We start from the raw sequence: 23,308 nt of genomic DNA, 5'->3' as shown, positions 1-23,308 counted from the left end.
CCAGTTCATTCTAGCAGGCTCCTCAGCATCCTGCAGCCCGGCCATCCAACTTGAATGGCTCTGTTGCCATGGTTCTTGCTGACTCTCATTCAGATTCTTCCCCTAAGGCAGATGCTCCTCTTCATCCCATCTCCGAACTGCCTCCTCCTGGCTTCTGTTTTTCAGTGGACCACACGGTCGCCTGGTGCAGTGGAGGGGCCCACGTCAGCCGACACACGCTGGCTCCACCTGGGAAAACACTGCCCTCCCACGTGTGACTCTGTCACCGCCAATAATAGTTGGACGGCTCCAAGAGCAAGGGCTTTGCTAGGATTGCTTCCCGATTAACTAGGTCAACATTTCCAAAACCAATTTCCAACAAAGTGGAGCCATCTGGTTAATGTCATTCCCCACCCAGCCAGGCCAGGGAGTTGACATGGGAGGCAATTCCCTGGCTTTGGCTTGGGGAGGCCTTGTCTCTACCTGAGAAGAAAGTCACATTCCACGGTTCTTCTGTGATTACCCTGACTTTATATTTTATCTGCCCCCCTTCAAATCTTCCATTAAACCCCCGTAGATCTTGTTTCAAACAGGCAATTAGACTAACAACGTAATTATATCCCTCCGTGCTAATTGTAACTGGTTTAGGGGGAAAACAAAGAGAAAGAGGCTTTGAAATTTCTGGAAACCGAAAGCCATGTTGTAATTCCAGGTATTTCTTGTGCCTGCTTCTCTTAGTGTCACTTGACTTGGTCTAGGCCGTCACTGGGACCCCCCTAGTGCTGTCTCTTTTCTTGAGTGTGCCCAAGGCTCTTCCCTGTCCCTGGCCAGCCATAGTTTCCCATTTCTCCTGCCCTGCCTTTGCTGACCATGACTCTCATCTCTGATGGATTGAACTGTATTCACTCACGGAAAATAGAGACAAGGCCATGGAGGCCAAAGGATGAAGGAGATAGCTTTTCTTTCTGCTCCTGTTTGGGCTGTGTTCCTTGGAAGGTTGTGGGAACCCAGGCAGATTGGGCAGAATTGGCCCAGTCCTAGGGTTTGAACCCAGGGTTGTAGGACATAGATGCCCTGGGGTGACAGTTTCTGTCACCGTACTCATATTTAGCATTTGTCTGAGTGTGTCTTCTTGGGGCCAGGCCAAGGCTTGGTAAACGAGCCTTGGTCCCTCTAGGCTGCATTCAGCCTGGGGAAGGAGTCAGGTAGGCAGTTGAACCAGTGCGGCCTTTGGGAAGAGTGACATCAGAAGTGCTCCACTCCTGTCTTGAGTGGTGGACATCAAGGGCATAGGACAGGGCTGTAGAGGATGCCCCAGAGGTGTCCTGGTGTAAATCCAGGGCAGACTGGGAAGATGGGAGAGAAGACAGCCTGATGGGAGCAGATATGGGAATGCAGGTGTGATGAACACCGGGGGTGAAGATATCTGCAGGTGAAGGGATGCAGGTGTGATGAACACCAGGTGTGAAGATAGCTGCAGATACAGGAATGCAGGTGTGATGAACACCAGGTGTGAAGATAGCTGCAGGTGAAGGGATGCAGGTGTGATGGATACCAGGTGTGAAGATATCTGCAGATACAGGAGTGCAGGTGTGATGAACACCAGGTGTGAAGATAGCTGTAGGTGAAGGGATGCAGGTGTGATGAACACCAGGTGTGAAGATAGCTGCAGGTGAAGGGATGCAGGTGTGATGGACACCAGGGGTGAAGATAGCTGCAGATACAGGAATGCAGGTGTGATGGACACCAGGTGTGAAGATAGCTGTAGGTGAAGGAATGCAGGTGTGATGGACACCAGGTGTGAAGATAGCTGCAGATACAGGAATGCAGGTGTGATGAACACCAGGTGTGAAGATAGCTGTAGGTGAAGGGATGCAGGTGTGATGAACACCAGGTGTGAAGATAGCTGCAGGTGAAGGGATGCAGGTGTGATGGACACCAGGGGTGAAGATAGCTGCAGATACAGGAATGCAGGTGTGATGGACACCAGGTGTGAAGATATCTGCAGGTGAAGGGATGCAGGTGTGATGAACAGGTGTGAAGATAGCTGCAGGTGAAGGGATGCAGGTGTGATGGACACCAGGTGTGAAGATAGCTGCAGGTGAAGGGATGCAGGTGTGATGAACACCAGGTGTGAAGATAGCTGCAGGTGAAGGGATGCAGGTGTGATGGACACCAGGTGTGAAGATATCTGCAGATACAAGAGTGCAGGTGTGATGAACACCAGGTGTGAAGATAGCTGCAGATGAAGGGATGCAGGTGTGATGAACACCAAGTGTGAAGATAGCTGCAGGTGAAGGGATGCAGGTGTGATGGACACCAGGTGTGAAGATATCTGCAGATACAGGAGTGCAGGTGTGATGAACACCAGGTGTGAAGATAGCTGCAGGTGAAGGGATGCAGGTGTGATGGACACCAGGTGTGAAGATAGCTGCAGATACAGGAATGCAGGTGTGATGGACACCAGGTGTGAAGATAGCTGCAGGTGAAGGAATGCAGGTGTGATGAACACCAGGTGTGAAGATAGCTGCAGGTGAAGGATGCAGGTGTGATGAACACCAGGTGTGAAGATAGCTGCAGATACAGGAATGCAGGTGTGATGAACACCAGGTGTGAAGATAGCTGCAGGTGAAGGGATGCAGGTGTGATGAACACCAGGTGTGAAGATAGCTGCAGGTGAAGGGATGCAGGTGTGATGAAACACCAGGGGTGAAGATAGCTGCAGATACAGGAATGCAGGTGTGATGAACACCAGGTGTGAAGATAGCTGCAGGTGAAGGATGCAGGTGTGATGAACACCAGGTGTGAAGATAGCTGCAGATACAGGAATGCAGGTGTGATGGACACCAGGTGTGAAGATAGCTGCAGGTGAAGGGATGCAGGTGTGATGGACACCAGGTGTGAAGATAGCTGCAGGTGAAGGGATGCAGGTGTGATGAACACCAGGTGTGAAGATAGCTGCAGGTGAAGGATGCAGGTGTGATGAACACCAGGTGTGAAGATAGCTGCAGGTGAAGGGATGCAGGTGTGATGAACACCAGGTGTGAAGATAGCTGCAGATACAGGAATGCAGGTGTGATGAACACCAGGTGTGAAGATAGCTGCAGGTGAAGGGATGCAGGTGTGATGGACACCAGGTGTGAAGATAGCTGTAGGAGAACAGTGGCTGGAGAAGAGCAGCAGCTGTCCTGAAGGAGGAGGAGTATGGTTTTCATCTTGGTAGAAATGAGAGTCCAGGATGCAGTGCTTTAGGTGAGGGAGGTTGACAGGGTCAGCCTTGTGCCTCAGAAAGGTCAGACAGATCCAAGGAAGTGGAGGGTGGTGTGTAAGTGGAGATAGGGAAGCCTCATGTGGAGCAGAGATTGGATCAGCATTTCTGACTGGGAACCCTGTGTCAACCACACCCATATCTTCTTCTCCAGTAAGTGCCCTCTGTCCAGTGTCCACGTCCAGATGAGTGAAGCTCCGTGGTTCTGTGGCTGTGGCCCTCTCAGATATGTTGTGTTTTTCCAGCTGTGCCTTTTGGCCTTTTGGCCTCAGCCCATGGAAGAACCAGTGTGTGTGTGTGTGTGTGTGTGTGTGTGTGTGTGTGTGTGTGTGTGTGTGTGTGTGTGTATGTGTGTGTGTGTGTGTGTGTGTGTGTGTGTGTGTGTGTGTGTGTGTGTGATCTCCCTTGTTTCAGAAATAGCTTCCCAATTGGGTGACAGATGTGACCACATCTCCCTTAGGACAAATGTCACTCCATGGTGGTTCTGAGGTCTGTCATGAAGAGATCTTGTCATGCTTTAGAGGGAGATCTGCTTGGATCTACTTCCTTTCGTTGTCTGTCTTCATACCTAGTAGCACCCTCTTTGGACTACTTGGTGCCAGGTGTTTCAACCCTGGGCTTGCCAACATCTATGTAGAACTGGCATTTCATTGAAATTCCATTAGCTATTTTTTCTTTTTTTTTTTAAACCAATGAGCAATTTATAGATTCATTAACTTTTTACAACACTTGTGAAATCAGGAAGAAGGGAATAAAGCAAATGAAATACTTGGTCCACAGAGTTTCACTCAAAGATGGTGGCCCTTAAAGAGGGACCATAAAAGGTGGGTGATGAAGGCCAGGCTGAGAAGCATTAGGAAGGTCTGAGATCTTCTAGAAGTATCCAAGACTAAAGGACCCCACCAACACACACACACACACACACACACACACACACACACACACACACACACACTTTTCCACTAACATGCCGGGAGTTCACTTAGCCTTTCATCCAAATCTGTTGAGTAGTTTCCTCCTGTCACAACGTGGCTGCTACCCTGTGCTGATGGCCTGTGGGAGCTCACCACATCCGGCAGTGACTCTGCACATATTTCCTTATGTTGAAGTTGGTGTTGTCTTGTGGCTCTTGTTTTCTTTCCTTGAGGGAAAGGTCAGATGACTTGATGGTTGAATATGTGGGCTTCAGGGCCAGACAAGCTTGGCCTCGAATATTGGCCTTGTTGCTCACGGGACAGTGTGATTGGGGATATGTGACTTTGTTAATCTAATCCTCTAGTTGTATAAAATTGTAATTGCTCTAGAATCTCTAGGAAGTCCCAGGAAAATGACATGGATATTTTGTTACTGTGTTTGAACTTCTGATCTTCCTGCCCTGACCCTTCTGGGTGCTAGGATTGCAGACATGTCCTGGGTCTGGCTTTATGGGGCGCTGTGGATTGAGATGCAAGGTAGACATTCTGCCTTCTAAGCTCCATCACTAGTTCATGAATAAACTTTAACACACAATTACCTGGTGAGGATGAAATGGAATGTGGCCTAACTCCACTCTCATTGCAGCCTGGACTGTGTGATTGGACCACAGGATTGGACCGCTTTGTCATCCACAAGTGTCCTCAGTCCAGTTCCATTCCACCAACAGCAGGACCTATCAACCTTTGACCCTTCAGTTTACTCAGTTGTAAAGTGAATGAGTGGTTCCTCATAATGAGGCTGCTAGACAAGATCATCATGCTGGGTTCGATGAGCCTTTTTGGGTGTTGGGCACTTCAGAGGGTCCTGCTGTTGGGGTTACCGCCACTTGTGTTATAAAAACTTAGCCAGTGTGTGTATTGTATTACAGAGCCGCTTGGAGATTTGCTGCCCCAAGGGACCTCAGAAGGGAAAAATGGGGCCTGGAGGGAGAGGGGTCAGCAGTCAAGAGCACTTACTGCTCTTCCAGAGGATGCGAGTTCATGTCCCAGCACCCACATCAAACTTACCACAACTGCCTGTCACTCAACCTCCAGGGGATCCAGCACCATCCTCTGACCTCCAAGGACACTATCATGTAGCACTCACATATGTATGGCAGTCAGAGTTAATTTCTAAGCGTCAGTTTCTCCTTCCACCATGCTGGACCCAGAGATTGAACTCAAATGTTAGCGTGCACCTTTGCTGACTAAGTCATCTTGTTGGCCCCAGAGCAGGTTTTTGTAAAGTTCCAAGTCTTTGGTCTGGGGTACGATGCAGTCTGGGGTAGGACGAGACTGCAGTCACTTTGCTCCAGAGCCAGTCCTTGTAGATGTGTAGCCTAACTGTTCATAGACTATTGTGAGGTTTTCCTCTTAAGGAGCAGTAAAGGGGCTAAGCAGGGATGGAAAGGTCATTCTGTTTTACACCCTGCAGGGCAGTTGCTTTTGGGATCTTGCACATACGCCTGGTGGATTTGTTTTGGTTCACTTTATATAAAGTTTTTTGTATCATTTTCACTGGGCCCTTGGCACTTCAGTTTTGCATATATGTTTTACGTAGCTCTCCACCAGTACCAGACATCTGTCTCGAGAGCTTTGGAAACAGGGATTTGCTGATGTTCTTATTGGCTGCCCCCAAGTTCCTATATAAATAGTACAGTGGGCATCTTTGTGCACGAAATGTTTTCCTTCTTTTGTATAGTAGTCACAGGGGCAATTCCTCAGAGTGAGACTCTGGAGTCAAAGGATTTGGGAATTGGTAAGGCTGTGGTGATGGTGCTAGTTTAAAACTAGAGTGTTTTGTGGTGGTTATGGCTGTGACACCTTAGACACTTAGCTGCTCCAGAGAGTCTCGGTGAGGGTGGGAAGACAAAATCTTAGTGGGGTGGGTGGTTGCTGACTTGGCCAAAGAGTCTGGACCGAGCCATGAGTTGATGGCTGGAATGTTCATTTTTCCATGCTAGGCTGGAAGCTCATACTTGGTGGTTGTGATCATAGAGCCCCATATACAGCCTAGCTAAGGAGGAGATAAGGCTATGGAGGTTTGCAACCTACATTCAAACACATATGACCTTGTGCACTGTTACTCTTTCCCCACTTTATTTTACAACATACTACCTGGCTCAAAAGGCCGTGCATCCATGGTATATCTTTTACACTGAATACATCCACTAGTGAAACTGATGTGGCTACAGGAAGAGGAGCTACAAGCCTAGCTTTGGAGAAGGCAGTTGTGCTTGGTACAGGGAGGTTAGTGTTTTGGGTAGACTTCTGAGAATCTTGCTATGTCTTCAGATGTTTTCTTTAATTTTTAAGTCCCAAGTCTTCGCATAATTTCCCAGCTTAAATTAGACACAGGCACTTTCAGTGGTCTACTACTTTGCTTCTGTATTTTGTTTACTATGGGTATTGTGATAGGTTGGCTTGTGGAAACAAGTTCCCTGGTGATGGATACAATAGTATGGATGGTGATGGTGAAAACCATAGAGTTGTTACTTGCATAGAGCTTGATCTGTGCTGGCCATTGATCTAAGAGCCTTACGTTTAAGAACTCCTCTTCATTGAATGATTTCATCAAATCAACCCAATTTATGAAAGAGAAATATGATGTGGGACCTTGGAAAGGGAAGGAACTTGGTATTTGTCTTAGAAGATAAGAATTTAAGTCTGTGCATGGCTTCTAACCAGATGACTAAAGTGACCCAAAGCCTTCTCGTTTCTCTCTGACGCAGAAAGCATGACTCCAACTTGGTGAACTGAATGAATGGGTGTAGCAATCCCCCATCACTAAGCAGATGGATGCCCAGGGCTGATGGGACATATCCTCCTCCCAGGTTTCCCAGAACCTGAGTCATCTTCCCTAGACAGCAGGAAGTAATTTTAAGAACACGATGCTCACATTCCCAAAAGGTGGGGTGGGTGGTTTTTGATTGTTCGATGGGTTATGGATAATTGTCATTGTTTAGGATGGTTGGTTACAAGTTGTTATTGTTAATGGTCAGGAAAAAGACTAAACAAAGGAGATTAGATTTAGGGTTCTTGTTTAAAAAAAAAGAAAAAGAAAAGAGAATATAGAAAAAGATAAAAGGCAGATTATTGAATCTACTCTGAAAAGAAAAAAAGAGGATATAGATATTATAAAAGATAGAATCTACTCTGAAAAAAATATAGAAATGATGGGTAAAGGGTAAATTACTGAATCTACTCTGAAAAGAAAAAAGAGAGAATATGAATATGATAAGATAAAAAGGTAGATTATTGAATCTACCTTTAAAAAGCAATTATTAATTTTAAATATTTTACATTGGATTGGATTTTTGTATATTGTATACAAAATTTTGAATATTGATACAAATTTGAGCTTAATTTTGTTAGAAAATGCTGTACATATATTCCTAATCTTGTTCAAGGTATTGTACCTATATAGCTCATTTAAAAGTGTAATGCAAATTGCTAGTCCTTGAAAATTATTACCAAATAATTAGGATATAAGAAATGCAAGTTAATAGTCATTACAATCAAACATGTAGTCATGTTAAGTATGTTTTTAAGGTCAAATAGAAATATATTTTAGATAGACAGGTCATCTTCAAACACTTCAGAGATCTACAGAATATGGCATTTAAGATGTTTTAATAACATAGATTTTTTTTAATGACAATGAGACATGTCTGCTCCTGGCAGCACCAATCTACTTCAGAGAAGATGATGGGCATCAAAGAAACTCCGTATGGAGTTCACTTATGTTGTGGCAAGTTAGCCACTGGGCAATAAAATGCCCTCACATCAACTGCTGACATTATGCTGTCCAAAATGGATGTAGCTGGAGATTTCTTCAGTCCCGCCGGGCCCACAGCCACTCAGACCCAAGTAAACACACAGAGACTTATATTATTTATAAACTGTATAGCTGTGGCAGGCTTCTTGCTATCTAGTTCTTATATCTTAAATTAACCCATTTCTATTAATCTATAAGTTGCCACATGGCTTGTGACTTACTGGTACTTTACATCTTGCTTCTCATGGCAGAGACTGGCAGCGTCTCCTGACTTAGCCTTCCTGTTCCCAGAATTCTCCTCTCTGCTTGTCTGGCCTATACTATACTTCCTGCCTGGCTACTGGCCAGTCAGAGTTTTATTTATCAATCAATCAGAGCAACACATTCACAGCATACAGAAAGACATCCCTAGCAGTCAGATATGCTAGGTCTGTAGGCCTAAGATGGATGCTTCAATGTTGCAGAGAAATATTGGGTGACTTTCCAGGAAGCCAGCTGTTTCTCTCATTTCTCACACTTTTTGGAAGTTGCTTGTTTGTACTTCCTGCTTACTTAGGTAATATTATTTCCTTCTCAGGTCTCTGAGGGAGTTGAAGATTAGTTATAGTTATAGTTTTCCTTGTTAACAAATTCAGAAAAGATACTCACTAAAGATGTGTAAAGTGTATAACTTTGAAAGACATCAAAAGATAGTTTTTGGTTGGTAATACAAGTTAGGATAGAAAGTGAATTAGATACAACATTTTGGACTCACCAAAATAGGATAAATAATGGAGTATTTTCTCGGAATTTGTCAAATGTTAATGGACTGGATATTGTTAATGTAATTCTGGACTGTATATATTGTATATACTTATTGTATTTATTGTATATAGTTTTTCTTATATTAGTTATAACCTTTTATTATTTTAGACAAAAAAAGGGAAATGTGGTGATATTTTGTGTACCCTAATAAAACTCACCTGAGGATCAGAGGACAGAGCCAGCCACTAGATTAGACATAGAGGCCAGACAGTGGTGGCACACACCCTTAATTCTATCACGCGGGAGACAGAGATCCGTCTGGATCTCTGTGAGTTCAAGGCCACACTGGAAACAGAGCCAGGCAGTGGTGGCACACACCTTTAATCCCAGTACTGGGAAGCACACATGACTTTAATCCCAGGAAGTGACAGCAGGGTGGAGAAGGTATATAAGGTGTGAGGAAACAGGAACTAAAGCAGTTCAACTGAGACCCGTTTGGGTGAGGACTCAGAGGCTTTCAGTCTGAGAATTTGTGGAAACAAGATCGGCTAAGGAGTTGGCGAGGTGAGCTTGGCTGTGGCTTGCTCTGCTTCTCTGATCTTTCAGCTTTCACCCCAATATCTGGCTTTGGTTTTTTTTTTTTTTTAATTATAAGATCATCTAAGATTCAAACAACACTATGTAGACACACTCATCTTTGGACACCAGAGAATACAGAGCATGGCCCCTACTGGGGAAGATGGATGGTCCAGCTGAGAAGACAGGCCATAAAAAGATGACTGAGTATCCCAGCTGCTTGATCAATACTGTTTGATTGGCTCAGGCCATAGTGCTTTAACAAAACAGGGAGGGAGGTGGCCTCTGTGGCTCAGGGGAGGCGGGAACTGAGCCGTGAAGGCAGTCTTCCACAGAATGTATCTAAATCAAGCCTTTCCCAATAGCCAGGACAAAGAGAATCCCAGGGATGCAGCTGTGCCCTGGTGTGGTAGGAATGCTGTTGTCTTTAGCAAACTTAAACAGCAACAAAAAGTTGTAGTGATCTGGAGTGGCCCTGAAGGTGGAAGAATTTGGGAGGAACCCAAGGAGCTTCTGTCGCTAAGGGTAGTGATTGGTCTGGTCAAGGGATGCTTCCTGAGTGCTTGGATCTCCTGGGTGGTGGGTTAGGACAGCTAGCCTTCCATGTTTTTGGTTAACAGTAGGCTCTCAGAAAAGGCTGGAAGTAAAAGTTTTTGTGAAGGTCATGCAGGTATCCCCCGTCATGTGTCAGGGGTGGAGACTGTGGATAGATTTCACACACTTTCCAACTGCAATCTAGAGATATCAGAGGATTCCAAAATTCCACCTTGTCTAGTTGTGGTGCTTGGTAGAGGACTACATTTCCCAGGTGCCTTTGCTATCTGGCCTTCAACTCCTTCAGCCCATAGGAGGAGATTGGAATAGAAGAAGGAGAAACCTGGAGTTTTTCTCTTTTCTCTGTCTGCTTCATGAGATGTTTCCTGTGTGGCGGCAGCCCTCCCCTTGTGGTTCTTTCCAGTTGGATAGCTCTTGTTGTAAATTTACTCATATTGAGTGGCTTTAACTTTTGGCAACCTACATTCCTTGACTCTGCAGGTCCTGGCTGCCAGCAGCGGGTCCCTAGATGCTACTCTGGTCACAGTCCCATTAGGGGTCTGAGCTCATATCTCTATGTTAAATTGCCTATATTTAAAAGACCCTCAGTGATTTTTTTCCCCTCCTTTAAAAAACATTGTCTGCTTGTTTGTTCTTTTATTTATTTGTTTTGGCCCATCCCCTGGGGAGACATAACTAGTCGGACCCAAAGAATGCCCTGACTGGGTACTCCAACACCCCACTGTCTCATGGAAGCCCATGTGAAAAGTCACAGCGTCACAGCTAATCTTTTTTTTTATGCATTTGAGAAGAAAACAGAATTATAGAATAATTTCAAAATAGTCCGGCTGCCCAGATTCCCAGCAGGCACCCACTGAGGTGTGTAGCATTACCCTCATCTTCTTTGCGTTGTAAGGTTTTGTAAGGTTTCTCATTTTGTTGGGAAGTGGGTGACTCCTTCCTTTCCAACTGAGAGAGGAACTATTTTGATTTTGAAAAAATGCATGCAGTTGTTCCTCCTCCTCCCCCTGTTTGCCCGGACTGTTGATCTTGGGATGTATTTATAGAGCTTGTGGTTGGCTGGCCAGGAGTTATTTTGCAAGAGGAATTCATAAGATTTTAACTTGGAGCATGTATTCTAGACTTTTTTTCTTTCTTAAAAAAAATCTTAGAACATTACTTTGCCCTTTATAATTATTTTTCTTACACACACACACACACACACACACACACACACATACACACACACACACACACTCACACACACACACACACTCACACACACACACACATTTTCTGTGTGGATTTGTTTCTGGGTCTCTCTGTCTCTGTCTCTTTTTCTCGTGTGTGTGTGTGTTTGTGTGTGTGTGTGTGTGTGTATACATATATAAATATATACATTTTTTTTCTCCAAAACTTAAATGCCCCAAACTCCATTGTGTTGGGTATTTTGCATTGTGATGACCTGGAAAGTGGTATTTAGAGGGTCAGGAGACTCCATCTGTACAAAGAAAGTATTGGGCTAGTTTAGAAGTGTGAGCAGGCTCCCATCCTCAGCTTAGTTCACTGTAGACATCGGTAATGGATCATCACACTCTCTAGAGGCGCTCTAATGTGGTCCCAGAATCCTCTGAGCACGTTGTCCCAGGCAGCCTCTGCTAATTGATTAAAATTGGCACTGAAATAAACCCTGCTTACCATTCTTGGACTAGATGATTCCCTAGACCCCAGTTAGTACCACAGTTCTCTCAGTATTGGCAGTACAATTCATTTATGTTTTCAACCAGTTGACTGGTCCCATGAAGCCCCACCCACATGTAGTGCAGCCCCAGCTCTGGATGCTGTGGAGCCACAAAGAAACATCAAACAGCTAGCCACCCTCAGGGAGCAAGACTGCAGAAGTTGATGGTGGTCCTTGGTGTCTTGGGTTCTTAGTGCTGTAGGGCCAAGTTGTCCCTGTGATTCGAGGGCTTCCTGGTCAGAATAAACCAGGCAGCAAGACAGTAGGACAAAGAGACAGAGTCAGGACACTTTAGAACTGGGGGAGTCCTCAAAAACCCATTCTGTCAAAATTCTTTGTACTTGAGGAAACTGGGGTTTGGAGAAAAAAAGGGACTTGCTGGATTCGTAAATGAAAATATATTTTATCTCTTGTTTATTCATATGTATACTTTTAATTTACTTTTGGGCTTTTAGACAGGGTCTTGCTATGTAGCCTAAGCTGGCCTTGAACTCTTGATCCCCCATCATAGTCTCCTGACTGCTGGGATTATGGTTGTGCCTCACCACTCTGGACAATAAATGATGGTTTCGTGAAGTCCACTACTGAGAAACCATTTTAGGAAGAGGTCATTATTTGTGCAGGTCTCAGTGTGTGCCAGCCACTGTTTAGAGAGCTTTGTATTGCAGATTCAGCCCTCAGGAATCTTGTGAGTGCTGTTACTATCCCCCTTTGGTAGATAAGGACACTGAGTCAAGAGTTAATGTGTCACCCAGATACTGAGTTATGGAGCCAGGGTTTATTTAAAATCCAGCCATCAGCCTCTATATGCCATGCTGAGAGTCACTATACAAAATCTGTCTTGCTGGAGTAATCAGGATTTTTTTTTAAGCATTAATTTTATATCTTACCGTCTGTGTCATCAGAACGACGCTCTTTGGGTCTTTAGGTCATGGAACATTTTAACACTGACTAAGAATGTCCTGGCAGCCTTGTAAAAGAGCTGATTTTTAATCTCTATTTGACATTGGAGGAAAAGGAGACTCAGAGACAGACTGTGTCTGGAGCAAGGTCACAGCACAGTTGTCCGGGCAGAATTTGAATTCACATCTACCTGGTTTCACAGGTCGGTGTTAGAGGGCTTGAGAACCTTCCAATCTCACACTCCATTGGGCAAACGGGCAAACTGTGGACCAGGAGCATTCACCCCAGCAGGCCATATAGGCTCTTCTCTTCCCTGGCAAGGTCATCTGGGCAGCTTACAGGGTGTTCAAGCCTCAAGTCTGTTCTTGAAGCATTGCGGGGTGGTCTCTTCCACACCCATCTCTCTTAAAGACAGTCCTATCCCGCCATTCTTGGCCATCTCGTTCAGACTTCACAGCCCTTCATGCATTTATAATAGTTTTTTTTTTTCTCTCCAGGAAACAACAACAACAACAAAAGTTTTCTTTTTTGTGTGTGCCCCTCCCCCACTTCCTGCTGATCTGAAGTGAATATTTATCACGTCTTTAATGAGTAATCTGAGTCTTGGCATGGTGAGAGTATGCCAGGACATGGTTTATGGCTGATCTGGTTTTAACTCGCTCCAGGCGGTTTTCCCTGGAGTTTTCTGTAAAATCATAAACCTGGAGAGAGAATTTTTGTGGAATTCGGTCACATGACTCATTCTGCTGTAAACTGAGAGGTTAATCGTGTGACTGCAAAGAGATGCGCTTTTTTTTCCTCTCTTTTTCCTTTTCCTTTAAGAAAACAAACAGAAATGCATCAGTGCACCCAGAAGAGCATGTCCCCTCCAGATGACAGAGAAAGTCACTCTCCAAGGTCACCTTGCAGCCTGGCAATCAAGCTGCCATTGGAGTGGGACGGTCCAGGCCCAAGTCCTGTGAGGTTTTCTCAACTGGTCTGTGTGTCCAGCCCACTGTGAGGCTGGGTCTGGCCGTCAGAAGTGTCCCCACATTGGAGAGTGGCGGAGGATACATGCCATGTCCTGAGCTGCTCCTGCATTACAAGATTATCTTCTTTAGGGTTTTCCTGTTGTGAATGGTGCTGCCACCACCATGGATGGAAGACCCCATTTGGAGCATGTGATTGATGAACTTATTTCATCCGTAACCATAGCAGGACGAGATGGGCACGAGATAGCTCCCATCCTCATTTACAGAGAAAAGAGTCGGACCACTCTGAAGTCCCGACTTGTCTAATAGTTGACTTGGTGCCCACGCTGTCGGGGAGGACACTCCTGTCTCTGACAGTGGCTTCCTCTTCCTGCTGTGGATCTGGAACATGAAGGTTCTGTGATTTCTTAGCCCAGACCTGAGCCGGCCCTGCCTGGGTTTCCACTTCTAACTCTCCCTACTTTTAAGATCTCTGCTCTGAGCTACTTTGAAGACAGAATTCTGACAGTGTCTGCTCTCCTGAAGGCCCTCATTTTGGATGAAAGATGGACAAGGGCCTCCAAACTATCTCTGTCTGTCCTTTGAAAATATAAAATGAGTTTAACGTATTTAAAAGCCACAACACCTCACTGGGCCTGACCCAGGAGAACTCACTTTCTGAAGCAACATTTAGAAGCTTTGTGATCCAGCCAGTGTGGGGAAGGCATGAACAGACATTGAGAACTGGAGCCATCATAGCGCCCTTTGGATTCGTGAGCGGCCTTGAGGCTCCAGTTCTGGTGGTGACAACTGGTCTCTAGACTGGAACCCAGGACTCTGCAGTCTGGAGAGCCGTGCCTGGCAGTGCAGGGGCACTGCTGTTACTTCTAAGGTCCCATCAGAGGTGATTCTTGTATCTTACCTTCCTCCTTTTTGTGCAGGTCTGTGCCAGCAGGTGATCCCACCCTCTGCACACACTGGGAGAATGGCAGGGACTTCGTAACAGCACAGAACTCTATCTTGAGACGTAGCAACAAAACCTTGCCCCTGTCTGATCAACTCCCACGTGTCTGTTTGGTACTGGGACATTTTCTTCATGCCATCTTATTTGATTGATCCCTGCCTAGAGGGCAGCCTGGCTCTGCCTTAGGGGGCTAGTCAGGAGCACTTGGTGAGAGCCTGTACACACTGGTAGGCTGGTGCCCCATCCAGAGGTGGAGGCTGCAGCATGGACAGTATGGCGCCCTTGTCTCTGCCCTGCACCTGGTGTGGTGTTGCTCCCTCCACTTAGCCGTATGCAAGCTCTATTTACCTCTCCATCCTTTACTCCCTCCACTCGACCTAAATGCCATGCTCCCTTTCTCCCTCCCTCAGATGGACCCTGTAGTCTTGTTAGATCCTGTTGCTAGAGATGTGCTTAGAACTTTGCCTTTCTCTTTTGAGCACATTCTTGATAACTGTAGCCATTGGTGATAACTGTAAGTCATTAAGTCCCCATTGGCTCTCTCCTCAACTGTTTTTGTATAATTCTTCCGGTGCCCAGCCCATCATAGGTAGTAATATACAGAAAAGTCTGCATGAATGAAGAAAGACCATGTTTGCTTTCAGTCTGCCCAAGGCTGTAGCTAGAGTTTTCCTGCCTGACCCACAGTCAGGACAAATCTCTGACACCCGCCAGTCCCACAGCCATTCAGACCCAACCAAATAAACACAGAGACTTATATTGGTTACAAACTGTATGTCCGTGGCAGGCTTCTTGCTAACTGTTCTTACAGCTTAAATTAATCCATTTCTGTTAATCTATACCTTGCCACGTGGCTTGTGGCTTACCAGTACTTTACATCTTCCTTGTCCTGATGGCGGCTGGCAGTGTCTCCCTCACCCAGCTTCCTGTTCTCTCAATTCTCCTCTCTCTTAGTCCCGCCTATACTTCCTGCCTGGCCACTGTCAATCAGTGATTTATTCATTGACCAATCAGCAACACATTTGACATACAGACCATCCCACAGCACAAGGCCTTGCTTAAACACCTATATGTTTACTGGAAACAACATTTATCTGAGTTCCAGTTCTTTCTTCCCCAAATCTCCTCTGCTGTCCCTACTCACCCCTCAGGCTTGGAATCTGGGGTAGTCAGTGGCTTTGAGCAACCATGTTCAGTTGGGAAAGGAGACACACATTTGAAACCCAAGTCCCATATAAATAAAGTAAATCATAGAGTGAGGTCTGAGCAGCATGGTCTAACTGGGGAGATTGTAATACGCTCAGTTTGGGGGAACAGTTTGAGGCCCTTTTAACTTGCAAAGTTTTCTGCATTGGCACAGTCAGCCAGCTTTTGTGAGCACCAGGGGAATACAAATAAGAACTCCCTGAGCGTGGGTGGGGTTGGGAGGGGAGGTAGGAAGACACTTCATCCACTTTGCTTAGAACCAGATTTTGCTCCCAGGTTTTGGAGCTGAAGGTCCGAGTACATCAAGGAAATGGATATAGAGTGAGGAGAACGGTGTGAGCCCGGCCAACTGCTCACAGCCATGTGACGCCAAATGATTTCTTTGGCCCCTGTGGCTGCTGGGTTAATTGCTATCAGAAGGGTATGGCTAATAGTGGTGTCTCCTCCTCAGGATCTTCAGGACAATCCACATGGTGCAGTCCTCTATCCCTCCATGTACTAGGGGTTGTTAACGTTGGATACCAGAAAGCTATCCATTTTATCCTTGGTGTTCCTGGTCCATGTTTTTTTTTTTTTGTTTTTTTTTTTAATTTTCCTTGCAACTTTCTCTCCACCCACCCACATCCATTTCTTGGGTGAGTCCTGTCCTGCTTTCTCTTCCCTGCCCCCTCTGCTGCCACACCCCAGCCACCATCCCTTAATGCACCCCAACCGCAGCCTCACCAGCTTCCTCCCCAGGGCCTGTTTGCAACACGGCAGCCATGGCAGTCTTTCGGAAATGGAAGTCAAACTGTGTCGCTTTGCCAAAACCTTGGTGTGGCTCCCCAGGGTAAAACAAACGAACGAACACCCAAGGCTCTCTGGTGGCCTCTCAGGGCCCCATGTGAGGTGACTTTCACGACTTCTTGTCTCTCTCACTTACTCTGCTCAGCCTACCAGCATCCTTTTCGGTCACGAGCACACTAGGCATACCCCTGGCCTGTTGTGGGCTTTGCAGTGGCCATTCAGCCTGGCCCAGGTACCTCATGGCCAGGCCTTCACCTCCTCCTAGTGTTCTCTCGGTGGTGCCTATCCTGACCACTTTTAATTATGTTCACAACCCACAACCTGGCCTTGTGCCCAACATTTCTGACATCTCTACCATTGCCCCTGCACAGAGCTCTTCAAGAAGGATACATCCTTTACGGATTACGTCTAGTGGTACCATCTACCACTTGAGTGCAGGGCTGTGAGTGTAGGATAACTTGTGGAAGGTATAATGAGCCTTTTCCCAGACTGTCAGCCCCCAAATAATGACATGGAGACTTATTATTAATTATAAAAGCTTGGCCTTTAGCCTAGGCTTGTTCCTAACTAGCTCTTACAACTTAAATTAACATGTTTCTATTAATCTACATTCTGCCACATGGCTTCTTACCTCTCTTCCATTCTGTATGTCCGACTTCCTCAGTGCCTTGCTTCTTCTCCAGTTCTTCTCTCTCCCCGGAAGTCCTGCCTATTCTCTCCTGCCTTCCTATTGGCCATTCAGCTCTTTATTAAACCAATCAGAAGGCACCTTTCACACAGTGTGATCAAATATCCTGCAACAGGAAGGCACCCTGTGAGTGAAGAGCAGGTGACTTCTTATTTGAGTCCTTGCTTATTGGGGAAGGGAGACCATTATGTGATTCAGTTGGAGGCTGTGCTGGCTGTTGGAAAGGAAAAGGATATGTTAACGTGATTCTCCATAAATAGTGAAGAACATAGAATTATCCCCTGGGCAGGCCCTGGGGCTCTGACAGCTGCTTCTTGCTGGGAGAGCTTCACCCTACCTACAGGGCTGAGTGTACCAGTTGACCTAAAAGCAGACTTTTAATTTAAATCTTTAAACTAACATACATACTAAATATGGACACCCACACATGCACACATATATTTTATGGACACCTAAGAATGTGACCTTCATGTGAATCGGTATGATGGAGCGTGCAGAGAGCTTTCCTTTGCATGTTCCCAGTTCCTGGGGATACAACAAACAGCAAAGTGTCCTGACCGCTGGGGGTTTGTTCAGAACTCGGTACAGTACTTAACACATAGTGGGTTTCCGTGAAATCCAGAGTGAGGAGTGGCCGGTCATTAAAACTCAGTTAGTGAGGACCGGGGAGGCAGCTCAGTTGGCTGAGTGCTTGCAGCACAAGTGTGAGGACAAGTGTGGATGCCAGCCCCCGTGTGAGAATGGAGGAGCAGTGTGCACTTGTGATCCCAGCGTGAAGGAAGTGAAGGTCCCTGGGGACCCTGGGACTCACTGAATAGCCAGTCTAGCTGAATCTCTGAGAGACCTTGTCTCAGAAAGTCTGGTAGAAAAGTAATTGAAACAACCACCTCGTGTTGACCTTTTACCTCCATATGTGTGAGTACACGCAAGCACACATATATGTATGTGTGTGAGAGCTGTCGCACACATTTCATCCATGTCGTATTCCCAGTGTGGTTTGTTCATCAGGCCAACCTTGCAGTCAGAATTTTCCGAGCAGTAAACAAATTGTTTCCTGTAAACAAATCCAACAGTAAGTTGTTGAGTGTTTTCACTCAGCCGGGTACTGGAGACATGGCCATGTGTGGGGTATGGTCTTTGCCTGGGAGGAGTGGCACCCCGAGAAGGGTGGCCCCGCCCTGTGGAGTTGGTGGAAGAGTCTGATGGTAGTGTCTTAGCAGTGCTGGGAGAATAATGCACAGGGACAGATTAAATCTCCTTGGGGGAGGGGAGCCAGTCAGTCCTCCAGGGAGGAAGTGATTTTCAAGTTGCCATGGGGGATGGCAAAGCCAAGAGCCTAATTATACCACTACGGAAATGCACCATGCAGGGGCCTGTCCTGGCGCCATCTTGGACATGCCCACTCTAAGATGGTGGCCCCTCCACCTTCACGGAGGTGGGGGGATCACATTTGTGGTACCACCCTAGCCTCTGGCCCCGCTCTCTTATCACAGAAAGGCATTTCGTTCTTGGAGATCAGGCGGCCAGGGCCCAAGGAGCTGTTTTTCCTCCATTGTGCAGGCATGACAAATCATTAATTTTTGATTGATTTGCTTAGAATTATGGGCGCCCCAGCATTCTTTCCGCCACTGAACAGCTGTATAACAAATGAATATATCACAGTGCACAAAAGATTGGAGATCTAAGAGAAGCAATTACATTGGCCACCCTCCCCCTCCCCCACCCCTTTCCAGCCAGGGAAGGAGGAAATTTTTACCAGAAATTCCTCAAGTGGCTTTACAAAAAAAAAAGAAAAAAAAAAAAACCAAAAAAAAAAAAAAAACCCAACCTTTTCATAATTGAATTTAATCTTTATCTCTTTGTCTTTTACAGCTGATTTCCAAACACACACCAGTTTTCCATATGCTTGGTTGGGTTATGTCCATTCAGGAAGAATCTTTAAGAATGAAATTTCAACTTTTGAATTAAAACCAAAATGGAAAAAAAAAAAAAAGGAAAACAGAGAGAGGAGAAGGCTCATATTCTACCCTTTTTTGCATTTTTTTTTTTTTTTTTTGGTTGCTGCTATGCCTTTAAGATTTTGGAACTGTACCCGTGCACTAAATGTGACCTCCATAACTTTTAAATTAAGAATTTATGCTGGCTTGAAATTTATGAAATATTTCAGCATGAAAGAAAGCCTTTTTCCCTCAGGAAAATTGAGCAATAAATCACAGCGCTGTGGATTTACTGCCCTAGAGCCAGCAAGAGATAGGATTTTTTTTTTTTTGCTTCATTCTGAAAAAAAAAAAAATGTAATCATATAAGACAGCTTAGCTGCTGTCCTCCCACTCTCTAGAATTTTTAATTTCAGCTGTTTCTGCTTGGATTTATTTCCAATATTCCTGCTCGGCTTTTCAATTTCCTCAGTTATTAAATTTTAATTCAGTGCATTAGCATTTAAATTAAAAAAGGGTTTATTTTATCGAAATCGTTGGCCAGCCCCCATCCCTGTAGCACACGAATTGCCTGTTTCTGCCATTTGCACAAAATGTGAAATGCAGCTAATGTCTTACAACTTACATTTGCACAAATTTAGAAATAAAAATTCTGGGTTTGGAATAATATTTTCTTTCCAAGAAAACCCTTAATAAGAGAATGGAAAAGAACAACTTAACGTGCATTTGGGAGGGAGGAAGGGAACCCAAAATAGCCTTGCCCAGGTGCTGGAGAGAATTTGGGGTTTAAAGCAATGGATGGAGCCGGGAAAGAGGGTGGGGTACCAGATTAGGGGCTGGAGGGCTACCATCTCTACTCCCAGCCAGCAAGAATGAGGAGGAGGGTTCCCCACTGACCCATCCATATCTCATTGGTCATAGAGTTGGGGTCCCTCAACATAGAGTGGCAGAGGTGGCAGGGGGAGGGATCTGAGTTCATTCTACTGTGCCCACCCCCACTTTGACCTGTGGAGAGCTTTAGGTCTAGAGGAAGTTTGCCTGAGGTTCAAAGTAAGACCCAGACAGAACCAGGGTGAGGAGGTACATCCTTTTGGAGCATATACGCTCTTAGTAGAGGATGGCACGTGACCACAGCGGTCACATTATCTGAGCTGTTACAACTTGGGCTATCCCTAGACTTGATGCTAAACAGTAATTAGGGTCACCTGGACCATTGGAAATAGCCTTGGGGTTATGGTGGTCTGGTAGAACCTACTGACATGCCATCTTGAGCAAGGGATTCTGGGAAGTCCAGCCTGGCTCTGCAGCTTGTTCAGACCATTCTGCTTTCCCAAGCCTTGATTTCCTAGACCCCGTGAATGTTGGCTTCTGTAACTACTTCTGGGGCTGCTAATGGTTATCACTGCCACGTTAAATATTTTAACATATGTGGCCTTATTTATCTCATACCAGTCAGAAGCTGTGCTTACCATGTGCTGTTGTGATAGTGACATGTTATCTTGGAGTCCCCCCACCATATCCATTGCCCAATCACCCTCCATCCTGTCCCAGAATTCCCACATGGGAATGGACATTTCCCAGTGTAGATAGTCCTGCCTTTAGCAGCTCTGGTACATGGCACCACCCTCACCCCTATCCCCCCCACCCCCGTTCTCTGCAAAAGGACCTATTTCAACAAGAGTTTGAATAATTGGGAACATTCTGTCTTTGTCACCCATTTTTATAAAACAAGTAGGAGTGACCTCCAGCTATATGAAGCCAAGAGTCAATGACAGAGAAGCAGTGAAGATTGCCAATGTGTCCCCAACAGAGCATCCGCCCCCTTTGCTGCAATTCACTGTGTGGGACCTAGCCAACCTGGAAGAAAATTGTGATGGAAAGGCCTGGAGAGGCTTATTCATTTATATGGCTCAGCATTTAAGGGCACTTGCTGCTCTTGTAGAGGACCAGAGTTTGGTTCCCAGCACCCATATAGTGCGGCTCACAACTATCTATAACTCCAGCTCCAGGGGACCCTACACCTTCTGACCTCTATGGGTACCTATATAGATGTGGTGCACGTAAACCCGTGTAGACACACAAACATAAACAGAAATAATAAATCTTTTAAAAATTGTGAGGGAAAAGACAACATTAAAAGTGTATATGAAATGTTACAAATCCACACCCTGAGTTCAGTCTGAAAGGTAACAGATTATTTGGGATTGTACAGTTTCTGAAAACTCTGAGGATCAAACATCTCCTGCTTTGTAGGGTCTGCCTGAACACAAAAGCAGCCTTGCATCAAGTTTGAGGAATGCAGGATATATGGAAGCAGCAGTTTGAGGAATGCAGGATATATGGAAGCGGCTGTAGTTGATCCCATTCCTTTGCTTCCATGAAATCACAGACCTTTCCCACCCGTTTCTTCTGATGTCACAGGTTGACATTCTTTCCAGACCATACATGCGCGTGGCACCTTTTCTGTCTCCATCTTTCCCATTGTCCGCGCGTGGTGGTTGGGAGCTCCATGGGGTCACTTCACTCTTCTCAAACATTGGCAGAGGACAAAGGATTCTAGGGCTGAGAGAGGTAGCTTTTTGGTCTGTACTCATAGATGTGAGATTTTGTATAAAGAAAGTCCTTGAGCCTCTGAGTGGGGACCCACAGTGAGTAGGCATCCATGCCCCACACTGACACTCACTGAGAAGTAGGCAAGGGGGGCCTGTCACAGGGACCAAGCAGGTGTTGGCTCCGAGACGAGGAAGGAATGAGGACTGTGAAGAAGCAGAAATGTCACCATTACTTGCCTGTTACCCTGTAGGACTGAATGTCACTCCTGAATAACCTGGTGTTTGGGTTTGACTTGTTTTTAAGAGAAACTGAAAACATGGCCTTTGGGGATGAAACTTTTTTTTTTTTAATGTCGATGGTCTGTTCGAGTCAAACCCAGCCTCATGGTTTCACCAGTTCTTAACTGTAAGCACACATCGAAAGACAGCTGTAGTTTTTACTTCAGATCCTCAGCCCTTCCTTCGCCCACAGCTCTAAAAGGTAGAAAGCTTGGAAACAAAAAGATCGTGACCTTTAGTCAGTAGAACTTAACCGGGGGTGGAGGGTGGTGGGGAGGTTTATCATGTAGTTGTCACCCAGGAATCCATGCAGGGTGACTGTGTGTATGTGTTATTTTTTTTCATGGAAATAGCAGGGTGCTAAGTTACCAGGGTGCCACAGGCCCTGCCAGGAATGTGGGGAAATGTGGGGGCATGCAGTGGGTCTCTCTCAGCTTGGTCAGATTCTGGATAGTGGGCATGTGCTCTTGAGCTGTGGACATGTTCTAGAATTACTGTGGCTGCAGGTAATTTCAGATAGCCAAGAAGGGCACTGCCCACAGCCAGTGATGGAGGAGGATCTTGGCACTGTTCACCTTCCTTTAGCCTCCTTTGGTCTCTGTGCCAGAGCCCTCCTGATCCCTGGATTAAGAGTCATGACCCCAGGCCATTGTCAGTCAGTCCTCATAAGACTGGAAGCAGCTCCCAGGGCCATGGTCTCTCCATCTGAACCAGGATTTTCTGATTTGTGGAAATTTCATTTGGTCAGTTTTATCTCCCCACCCCCCTCGCCCCCAAATAAAAAGATTAAGAGCTGGCCCTCTCTTGCATTCCTCTGCTCATAGGGTGGGGGGACAGAATATTTTAACATAATGGGATTTTTCCCCTCCGGTTGGTAGGAATAAATCTGCAGCTACTGTTTTATTGGAAATCCCAGCAGAAAATAAAAGCAGAGCAATTCAATCTCAGATTTAACTAGTTACTTACTTCTCACTGGGTCCCCAGGGTGTGCGGTTACTGGCTCTGTGTTGGCAGTAGGGGCCTGTGTTGGCCGTGGGTACTCTCCTGGATTTAAAGGGCCAAGCAGATGGGGGTGGGCAGGTGTCCAGACTTGCTCCTGCCAACTGAGGACTCAGTTCCTGGAGGGATGGAGCAGCAGTTTGTGGCCCGACTATCCACCTGAAGGCGAGTGTTCTGTGAGCGCACTGCACAGGGTAGTAGTGGTGGCTAGAATCTATGTCTTCTGCCTTGGCTGATGGAGGTGTTCTGGGTTTCTTTTGCAGGCTGACGGAGCCAGTGCAGCCAGAAGGAAAAGCACGGTTAGCAGGTACATCCCTCACCATACCACGCCCCTTCCTGTCCCTGGTCTTGGCCACTGGGAGGATGAGAAGCATCTGCACACCCTCAAGGATATGAGCTGGTGGGCAGTATTTCCCATGTGCCCTCTGCGGGCATCGGTGACAGTGACTCCCTGGAGAACTTAGTGAGTGG

At 45.9% G+C, this 23,308-nt stretch overlaps 1 protein-coding gene across 5 annotated transcripts in view; it reads left to right on the top strand.

Annotated features, from left to right (window-relative positions):
* Znf618 (zinc finger protein 618) overlaps positions 1-23,308 on the top strand; it is a 181,136-nt gene that overhangs the window by 71,647 nt on the left and 86,181 nt on the right. For 4 of the 5 annotated variants that reach the window (XM_052716140.1, XM_052716139.1, XM_052716138.1 and 1 more), the window contains exon 2: positions 23,101-23,144. The exons of the other annotated variant lie outside the window; for it this stretch is intronic. In XM_052716140.1, the coding sequence (XP_052572100.1) occupies positions 23,101-23,144 (44 nt within the window). The remainder of the gene's footprint in view (positions 1-23,100; positions 23,145-23,308) is intronic. 5 annotated transcript variants of the gene reach the window in all.

This window comes from Peromyscus californicus, unplaced genomic scaffold, assembly GCF_007827085.1.
Source record: "Peromyscus californicus insignis strain IS unplaced genomic scaffold, ASM782708v3 Scaffold_5__1_contigs__length_169319896, whole genome shotgun sequence".
NCBI classification, from domain to species: Eukaryota; Metazoa; Chordata; class Mammalia; order Rodentia; family Cricetidae; genus Peromyscus; species Peromyscus californicus.
The sequence above is the reverse complement of the archived record's forward strand: the minus strand, read 5'-3'. Positions and strand labels throughout refer to the sequence as shown.